General features: G+C 41.4%; 1 protein-coding gene across 1 annotated transcript in view; it reads left to right on the top strand.

The window, feature by feature from the left end:
* Positions 1 to 603: 603 nt before the first annotated feature.
* Positions 604 to 9,952, top strand: part of POLR3B (RNA polymerase III subunit B) — a 64,774-nt gene continuing 55,425 nt past the window's right edge. Inside the window, exons 1-9 of the mRNA XM_060279890.2 lie at positions 604 to 893; positions 2,039 to 2,071; positions 2,418 to 2,474; positions 2,574 to 2,638; positions 3,415 to 3,490; positions 3,973 to 4,073; positions 4,238 to 4,329; positions 4,895 to 5,012; positions 6,151 to 6,259. Of these exons, the coding sequence (XP_060135873.1) occupies positions 822 to 893; positions 2,039 to 2,071; positions 2,418 to 2,474; positions 2,574 to 2,638; positions 3,415 to 3,490; positions 3,973 to 4,073; positions 4,238 to 4,329; positions 4,895 to 5,012; positions 6,151 to 6,259 (723 nt within the window). The 5' untranslated portion in view covers positions 604 to 821. The remainder of the gene's footprint in view (positions 894 to 2,038; positions 2,072 to 2,417; positions 2,475 to 2,573; positions 2,639 to 3,414; positions 3,491 to 3,972; positions 4,074 to 4,237; positions 4,330 to 4,894; positions 5,013 to 6,150; positions 6,260 to 9,952) is intronic.

Below are 9,952 nucleotides of genomic sequence, written 5' to 3'. Positions count from 1 at the left end.
CCTAGGTTGAATTAGGTTATGTTTAAAAAAATGCCTGTGTTAGTAGTTTATTTCTAAAGTCAGGTAGCTTCTGTTCTATGGATACCAATGCATCCTTTTCTTGCTTTCTATACAGTGCGGTCTGTGACATTTGCATGTCAGAAATCCAACAGGCAAAACTCTTCCTGGCTGAGATGCGGAAATGGGCAACTATACATACACCTATTGTACTTCTGCCTATCATATAACTCTCAAAACATATATAATCAATTAGGAAAGAAGTGGCGTGAACATTAAGTATCTAACACTGTAGTGCAATCACAAAAGAAAGTTATATTTGTTGCATTTTACTCTATTGTGATGAACGGGGATGGTTAGCAGATTCCTTAATGGGGAATCTGTGCCAGCTGTTTGTGTTTCTATTGCTCCCATTCGAGCAATTTCACCAAAAAGCTTTTATGTTGTATTCATCCATTTCGATGCTGATTGCCTCATTTACCTTTTACCTTACACCGGAACGTACTCGAGAGACATAAGACGTGCCACAATTTCGTGTGTGTTAGGAAACGGGGGACAGGAAGACGCTACCCCAGTTAAGGGATCGGTTTTGAGGAAAGCTGAGCTGTAAAGAGGAATTCTGGCGCTCAGATTAGGCGTTTCCACACTCGCTCCTGGCCAAGCAGCGCTTGAGGCAAAGACGGATCACTTCTGCGGCGGAACCTCTGCGCTGCGGGACCACTTGCATCTGGGGGCAGGTTTCACAGCCGTACTCGGTGCGCTCTGCACAGTGCAGGCAGGGCTTTCGTCGTTTTCCCTCCCGGGACTGGCTGCTTCTCTCTGCCATGGAGACGCTAGCGGCGGAGCTGGGAGCTTCAACTCCGGAGCAAGCGGCGGCTCCCGTGAACACGGTGGAGGTGAGAAGTTGGTAAAAGGAGAACGAAGCAGGGGAGAGACGGGGGCGGCGCCTTGGCAGCCGAGGCCCCTCCTCGCTGTGGAAAAAGAAGTACGACGCCTCGGTGCGGCTTCAGGGGGACGCGCGCTCTGGCTTCCCGCTACGGCTCTTTCGGGCCTTGCTTGGCACCCGAGGCAGAGGGAGGGAGCGCATGCGCAGAGCGCCCCTTTCACTTCCCCGTTTCAGGGATACAGCAGGGACAAATCGGTTGGGTAGTGATGGGATGGGGAACCTGTGGACCTCCAGGTGCTTTTTAAAAAAAGACTCCAGCTCCCATCTTCCCTTGCCCGTTTGCCATTCTGGGTGGGGCTGATGGGAGTTGGAGTCCAATAGCCTCTGGATGGTCACATGTTCCATATCCCTGGTGTATCTGCGCGTCAGATGAACTGGAGTTTCCCCATTTCAATATACAGTACAGGTGAAATTTGGAAAATTAGAATATCTTCGAAAAGTGCATTTATTTCAGTAACACAACTTAAAAGGTGAAACCAATATATGAGATAGATGCATGACATGCAAAGCAAGATATGTCAAGCCTTTATTTGTTGTAATTGTAATTATTTGTCGTTAGGTGGGTCAATTATAAATGGAATGTAATTACAGTAATGAAATGTAATAGCGAGGTTTATTTTTGTTTATTTTTGTATTATTGAAACTATTTGTTTTATTACTGTGGAATTTCCAAAAGAAAGCATTTGTAAAAATAAAAATAAAAATAAAAAATAATAAGTTGCATTACTGAAATAAATGCACTTTTCAATGATATTCTAATTTTCCGAGTTTCACCTGTACTGTAATAGTGATTAGTAAGACTTGGACTTCCTTAATCTTCTTTAAGCTATCTTGGGGAACCTGTTGGTGGGAGAGGGGGCATTGTCCTTGCTGCTACTTACCTGTTAATCCGAATGGCACAAGGCACTTCCATCCACTCTTGTCACATGGATGCTTGATGATCTAAAAAGTGTTATTACTACTAATAAGATCAATATCACCCCACAAGTAAACTAAGCATTTTACATAGAAGAGTATATACTGTACCTGTTTAGCTTCTTGAAAATTGATTCCCTGTCTTTTAAAAGTTGTTTTATGCTATACCTTTGTTTTCAGGAAAAATGGAGATTACTTCCAGCGTTTCTGAAGGTTAGTATATTTGTGTAGTTGCCCTTGATGGCATTTACAGGTTTTAGTATATTGAAAATGAAAATCTGAGATATTCTCATTGTTTTCATTAATGATAAGTACTGGAAGCACTGAATATAGCTGGTGTACATTTTCAGTAAGTGCCCTTCTTTTAGGAAGAATAAATTCATTCTTTGAGTTGGTTGGAAAATTGGTTTTCATCAGTGATGTTTACGATTTTGATGGTAAATTTTATTTTGAGTGCTAATTAAATGATGTCTCTTTATGGATTTGAATGTTTTTGTTCTGGGCTTTTTTTCTTTTTCTTTTTAATACCCCAGGTAATCTTCCTTTGTGATTATTTTAGGTGAAAGGTCTTGTAAAGCAGCACATAGATTCATTCAATTATTTCATCAATGTAGAGGTAAGCTTTTTTTAAAAAAGCAACATCCGAAAGAACAACACGTGTAATAAATTGCATGCCCTACAGCAATGTGTAGACTTAGACTTCTTTTATTTCCAGATTAAGAAAATAATGAAAGCCAATGAGAAAATTACAAGTGATGCTGACCCAATGTGGTACTTAAAGTAAGTCTGACTTTGATTTTGGTGGTGGTGACAGAGAATGTGGGTGGACAGCTGACATATGAGCTTTGTGCTTGAGTATCCTGATGTACTTTCTGTGTAGCCCTTATTCCTTGGGTTAATCCATTTTAATTTAATAAAGCCCTTGAGGCAGTGGAAATCCTGTGTGGAGCAGCATAAATCTACAAAATGGTCTGTGGTGTCAGTGATCCATCTGAATAGGATTCAATTGCAATATGGTCCATTATGTCTGAAGTTTGGTTTAGGTTACATTTAGCTTTAGGCTTCATTCCTACTTACAGGTAGGCTGCCCATTCTGCTTCATGGACATGCACACACCCCACCTTAAATTATACTCTTGCCTTACTGTTAACAGATGTGGGGAACCTTTGGCCCTTCAGATGTTGCCGAACTGTAGCTCCCATCATCCCAGGCCATTGGCCCTGCTTGCTGAGACTGATGAGAGTTGCAGTTCAGGGATATCTGGAGCGCCATTAATTCCTCACATTTGCTGTTAAGAGGGTTCCCCCCCCCATCTTTGGTTCTATACAAAGAAAGATGTCAGCCCAGGAATCTTCCCATTTTTCCAGCAGAATCTGGTGAGCACTTGTATACCTGAGGGGAAACTATCCCTTTATTTGCTCCCATTAAGATTGTGGTTCTTCTTATATATTTCTCATTGGTTTTTAGTAAACCAAAGGTTTAACAAAATGGAATGTGAGTTGCATATTTGGGCAACTGGGTTGTATCCCATTTTTAAGTTGGGTTTTACATTGCAGATACCTCAATATATATGTGGGTACTCCAGATGTTGAAGAAAGCTTTAATGTAACAAGACCTGTTTCTCCTCATGAGGTATTTGCATCTACTCAGCCTTTTTGTACCTTTGTGTGAACCAGCTAATTGAGCTTCTTGTTGTAATTGATGACTATGAAAGAACTGTGACTGATTTTTGGTCATATTATGTCCCAAAGGGTATACTACTGTTGCGTGGTGCACTTTTGTTACTCATAGTTTGTCTTCAGTTGTTAATTGTATATTGATGTCTGATGCACCTGCAAGATTAGGTTAGATTTTTCACTGCTGAAAATAGTCAGGTCCTTGGAGAGAGTGAAGCTACCATGTCTCATCTGAGGGAGGATTTGCATGTGCCTTGTGTGTTGCAATATATAGACTTGCTTCTTTGCAGTAACTTAAGAAAAAAATCTAGCAAATATATTTTAGTATCTGAGATTTTTAATGATTGAGGATTGGAAAAAGAACAGATATGGGGACTGCAAAGGAGTGTTGCGTTCCACCTGAAAAATATTTAACCGTGTGGCTCTTTTTTATTTAAGTGTCGCTTGAGAGATATGACCTATTCTGCCCCAATCACAGTAGACATTGAGTATACCCGAGGTAGCCAGAGGATTATTCGCAATGCATTACCTGTTGGCAGGTAAGATACCAGTATAAAGATAAATACTACTTTTGTGTGTTGGTTACATTCTGTGTTAATTGCTGTGATAAAATGTGAGAGACTTGTTTTGCTTTTAATCAAAGAAGACAATCCAGTCTGTACTCTGAGCCTACAAGGTAATTTTTACTTTGGTGTTCTTGCAGGATGCCAATAATGTTGCGCAGTTCCAATTGCGTTCTTACTGGAAAAACTCCAGCAGAATTTGCCAAGCTTAACGAATGCCCTTTAGATCCAGGTAACAACATTTTCTAATAGTGTTTGTTCCTTTTGAATGAGTTGTGATCTCTTTTACTATGTTAATCAATGGAGTCTTCTAACACATGAGCCACTACAGATTATGGAATGAGAGATTTTCAGACTGTAGAGGGGTCTCCGTGAAGTTTCTGCTTTGATTAGAGCAGTTTACCAAGGTTCCCACCCAGGGACAGGGAAGTACCATTGGTAGCTGCAAGCCTTCTGATCTACTTGCTGTACAGATTTCCCAAGTATTCCTGGAATCTTCCAAGGCTTTGTCTATGCCGCTTCTGGTTTCAGGAGGTCATGATAGCACAATGGAGAATTTAACTAGTTCATACTGAGGGAAGTAGTTCCATGCATAAAGGTGCCTTCTTCGGTTTATTGAAGGCATTGTATAGCAGTCTCTGCCATTACAAGTGGAACCAGAGATTTCCTCACTAAATACTGCAGACCAGTGTAGTTGACAAAGCAAAAATGTACACTTCAGAGGTTTGCAAAGTCCACTGTGTCCAATGATGTTTAAAACCAATGTCAATCGAGATTTTCCATTCTCCATTGGGCAGGTGGCTACTTCATTGTCAAAGGTGTAGAGAAGGTAATTCTTATTCAAGAGCAGTTATCGAAAAACAGAATAATTGTGGAAGCTGACAGAAAAGGGACGGTTGGCGCATCAGTTACCAGGTAAAATAACTCCTTAGTAACTGCAGGCTGGTTTCCTATGATACCATGGCTGGGATCAAAATAATTACTTTAGGCACAGCCAGGAGTCTGGACATGCCTAGTATGATGAGGGTGCTATTTATGCCCTACATTCCTTCCAAGGTGGCAGACACAGCTTTCTCTCTTCTCCATTTATCCTCACAGTCCTCACAACAACTACGTGAGGAAAGTTAGGCTGAGAGAGCATGATTGGCCCAGGGTCACTCAGTGAAGTTTCATGCCTGAGCGGGGATTTGAGCCTACACCTCCCTGGTCTTAGTCCAACACATTAACCACTGCACCACACAGATTCCCCACTTTGAAAAAAGTGGCACCCTGCTCATATAACAAACTGCTTTTGAACATTACTTAACTGAAAAGCAGCTTTCTGTGTTTCATTGTGGTGGTGGGGTGAGTTTGAGAAACATGAGTTCTGAGTGTACAGAACTATTTGTACGCTCGTACAAAGATCATAGAAGGAGCCTTGTGTTTGAATGTGTATTTCATGCACATTTGGTAACCATTTGTTAAACGTAATTCCAAATGTTTGCAACTTGGTCCTTAAAAATAACAGATCAGAAGTTTAACCAAAGCTTTGTGGGTGGGTGGGGGGGAACCATTCTAGTTAGCCTAAAAAAAGTGGATCAGTAGAAAATGCAAAGTTTGCTGTATTTTAAGTGCTCCGAAAAATGCAACATGCCTGTGTTCTGAAAACACCGGCAGTTAGTCGGACAAAATTATTTATTTAATCCCTACAAACCAAGAATTAAATATGGTACAAAAGACAGAGTAGATGACTGCTTACAGTAGGGGTGGAGAACAGATGTCCCTCCAGATGTTATTGGACTCCAGCTCCCTTCAACCCCAACCAGCATGGTCAGCAGCGCCTGGAGGATGATAGGTTCCCCTTCCCTGGCTTACAGGTTTGCAATCAAAGAAGACATGAATTGGAAAGAGGTTGGCACATAATAAGATCCCAGGTTTTATGCACAAAAAACTATAGCAATCCTGTGTTCTGATGTACAAGATACTTTTTTTAAAGCCATAATAGGTTTTCCCCCTCACTGTCAAGGTTTGTAGAATTAATGAGGTCATTCCTTTTCTTTTTACAAATGTGTAGTTCTACTCATGAAAAGAAGAGCAGAACTAATATAACTGTGAAGCAAGGAAGATTTTACCTTAAGCATAACACGCTGTCGGAAGATATTCCCATTGCAATAATCTTCAAGGTAATTTTTTTAAAGAACAGTCTCCATTATCAGTGCTTGGAGTACAATCCTGTACATGTCACTGAGTTCAGTGGGGTTTTCTCACAGGTAAGTCTGTATAAGATTACAGCCTTGGAACAGTTTATAGAAGAACTTCAAATACTTAGTATAAAAGGGGAAATAATAGAATCGTAGAATTTTAGAGTTGGAAGCAGCCACAATGGTCATTTAGTCTAGCCCTATGCGACTTGGGACCCTCGTACCTACGGGACCGCCTCTCCTGGTATGCCCCGCGGAGGACCTTAAGGTCCACAAATAATAATATTCTGGAGATCCCGAGTCATAAGATGGCTAGATTGGCCTCTACTAGAGCCAGGGCCTTTTCAGTACTGGCCCCAACCTGGTGGAACGCTCTTTCCCAGGAGACCAGGGCCCTGCGGGATTTGTCATCTTTCCGCAGGGCCTGCAAGTCAGAGCTGTTCCGCCTGGCCTTTGGGCTGGACTCAGCCTGACCCCTGTGTTTTTCTCCCTCATGGCTTGGATTTATGGCCTACTTGAAATGAGGCTGCACTTTAAATTTTAATACTGTATTTTAACCTGTATTTTAATTAATTGTTTTTATGTTTTATTGTGGTTCTGTTGGTGTCAGCCGCCCTGAGCCCGGTTTTTGACTGGGGAGGGCGGGGTATAAATAAAAATTTATTATTATTATTATTATTAGCCCCTGCAATGCAGAATTTTTTTTTGCCCAACATGGACCTCAAACCAACAACCCTGAGGTTCAGAGTGTCAATATTTATTTTATTTTTGTTCTTTGTCTATGTGCAAATTTCTTTCAGCTGTTTGCTCTACACCGTAGGAAACCCTTGTTTGCTAGTCTTGAAGTGTTGGGTTATACCTATAATGTGAGGCTCATCTTTGGCACAATTGCCATTACTTCTGCCTGGGGTTTTTTAAGCCAAGAAAAATGGAAAAGGAGGAAAAGGCAGGGGTAGGGGAGATGGGGGGGGGAGGGAATAAAAGTGAGTTGCGCGCAGGGATGTTTGAGGATTTCAATTTGCAGATTGGAACTTAATTTTTCAGTGCTTTTGTACTTCCTGAAATCTCCTATACAGTTCTTGGTTCAAAAATAGTATCAAAATGACTTGAGAGAATGCGTACCTTGAGAGAATGCAATTTTTTATGTGGATTTTTTTTCTTTAAGATTTGATTGGAATCTTTCCCAGTGAGAGCATCAGCTATTGGCCAGAATGTTGGCTTGGTCATATTGGTTCTATATTTAGTTCATTTCCTGTTTTATATTTTGTATTCAGCTGCTAGAACAGGACTTTATGGATTGTGCCAAACAATACCCTAAAAAGATTGCAGAGCACTGCCAGAAGAGGGCAGCAGTTGCTCATAACTTAACTGTGTAAATAATGCTGTGTGGATGCAACAAAGTGGGGTTTGTGGACGGGGTTGCTACCTTATATATTTTAAGGTAGAACATCTATAATAGTTCAGGGTCTACTGCACAGGATGCTAATTTGGTGCTGATTTGTGTCGCTCCCAATCACATTATACTTTTTAAAATGTTATTAATGGGAGGAATTATTTTAATTAGGAATGTGCTGCATAGGGAAGTGATGTCAAACCCTTCCTCCCATTGCAACTGCAACCACACATCTGGTGGTACAGGTAGAATTATAAAAATGTTTCCATTGGCACCAATTCTGCCAAAAGCAGGGGTGGCATTTGGTGCTGGATTTAAATCCAGTGCTGACAGCAAGCCCCACTCTTGACAGGGGTTGGCTCTGATTAGGTACTCTTCACAGGAGCCAATCCTGTGGAGCTCTTCTTGCAGGCATTGGCAGAATTTAAAGGACACAAAATGTTCCCCTTGCCTGCTTTAGAATGTCTGTAAACCACGAGGCTTGTGAAAGCAACACAACCCCCACCCCGCCCCCAGCGTGATTTTTTTCCTGCAACATTCTATAGTTGACTAGTGCAGGAGGAGTTCGGAATAAACATCTTTATTATTTTCTTGTACTTTTTTTTGTTTGATATGGTGAGGATCAGCTGGAGCCCTTAGTAAAAAATCTAGGGCTAGTTGCCACCGTTTTACATAGATTTCGTGTGCACTTCTACAAAACTTAACTAATGAAATAATCTCCAAACCTGAGGCCATTTCTCCCCTTACTTTAGAAAAAAGCATGAGTGCCTTATTTAGGATTCTGTAAGCAGGAATATATTATATCAGTGGCAATTGAAGTTTAATTCTTTGGGGTATTGGTTCAATTGAGTTCACTTGGAAATAAGTTTGCATCTAGTACAATTTGACCAATTCGTTGGGCTGCTGATTGGGTATACTGGGGAAGTAAATGAATTAATGTTTATTTATAAATAAATTATCTTGTACAGCTTTTGAATGAATGAATGAATTGATCAGTGGGCATACCAGGGAAATAAATAAATAAATTTCTGTTTGTGAAGAAATACATTTATATTTAATCTCTTTTGGAGATAATTACTTGGGTTCTTGATTGGTGGGTACTCTGGAGTAATAAGTCAGCACTCACAAGCAGCAAATGCTACTCAGAACAACAGACAGCCCCAAAAATTACTTCCCCAAAACGACCTAAGCCATTCTTATATACGATGGAAGCCATCCAGAGTGGCTGTGGTAACCCAGGCAGATGGGTGGGGTATAAATAATAAAACCACCATCATCATAATTATTAGAAAAAAATCTGGCACCCCCCAAAAGAACAAGGCAACTCCCATCCACATAATTCATCCCAGTAAACCCCAGAAGCAATCCCCAATAATGCCAGAACTAAGGAACCTGAATGCAATCAGTAATTAGGAGGCAGTGGTTCTGGAGATGCTATTGTGAAGAGGGCAGCAGAGGAAATCAGTCACACACTGGCCAGAGGAGAGTTACTCACATACCCCTTGAGATAACTCCACAGCCTTCCAGGGGTCTGCAGCCCACTGATCTATATCTAATACTGTTAGAAAGCTGTTATCCTGGTGCATGTCTTCCAGTGTGGTGCTCAGCCCATGCACGGTTCTTTTTTATGGCTGCAAATCATTTTGAGTGGTACATAATGGAAATATAAATAATAGAGCTGCTTCGTAAGTTGCACGCTCTTGGAATGGCAAGCCATGTCTAAGCTATCTCATTCACGTGCCGGAGGGAGCTGCAGTCTGCTGCCATTCCTTGTATATGCAATTGCTTCAAATGCAACTCAGCTTGTGCATGTGTGCATGCAGTGTAATATGTGAAATGGCCTTTAAAACTGTGACATTCTGAAGCAAAGACTATAGTTTTGTAGCTAGGGGGTCTGTTGAGTCTGGGACCAAGGGACTGGAAGCTTTCATCTAAAGCAGGGATGGAGAACCTGCTTGGGAAGGCAGATGATATTGGACACTCAGTCGCGTGATCATTGACCATTGGCGATGCTGCTTATTGGGAGTCCAGAAACATCTGGAGGACACAGAGGTTCCCCATCTGTGCTCTAAAGCAGCTATAGCTGCCTGATGCCTCCTGCTCGTGTCTGTTATCTGGGGGAAGGAGTTGCAAGGGAGAGGGCAAAGCCATAGGCAGTACTATTTAAAGTCTTTCGTTGACATGCTCGGCTTGAGCATTAGGGACAACTTCTACTACCCTCAACTACTTGCTGCATGGTGTTGTAGGTGGAGTTGTTCGCAGCAGTAAAATCAGCTAGAGCA

The sequence above is a fragment of the Zootoca vivipara genome, chromosome 9, assembly GCF_965207765.1.
Source record: "Zootoca vivipara chromosome 9, rZooViv2.hap1.1, whole genome shotgun sequence".
Taxonomy (NCBI): Eukaryota; Metazoa; Chordata; class Lepidosauria; order Squamata; family Lacertidae; genus Zootoca; species Zootoca vivipara.
The sequence above is the reverse complement of the archived record's forward strand: the minus strand, read 5'-3'. Positions and strand labels throughout refer to the sequence as shown.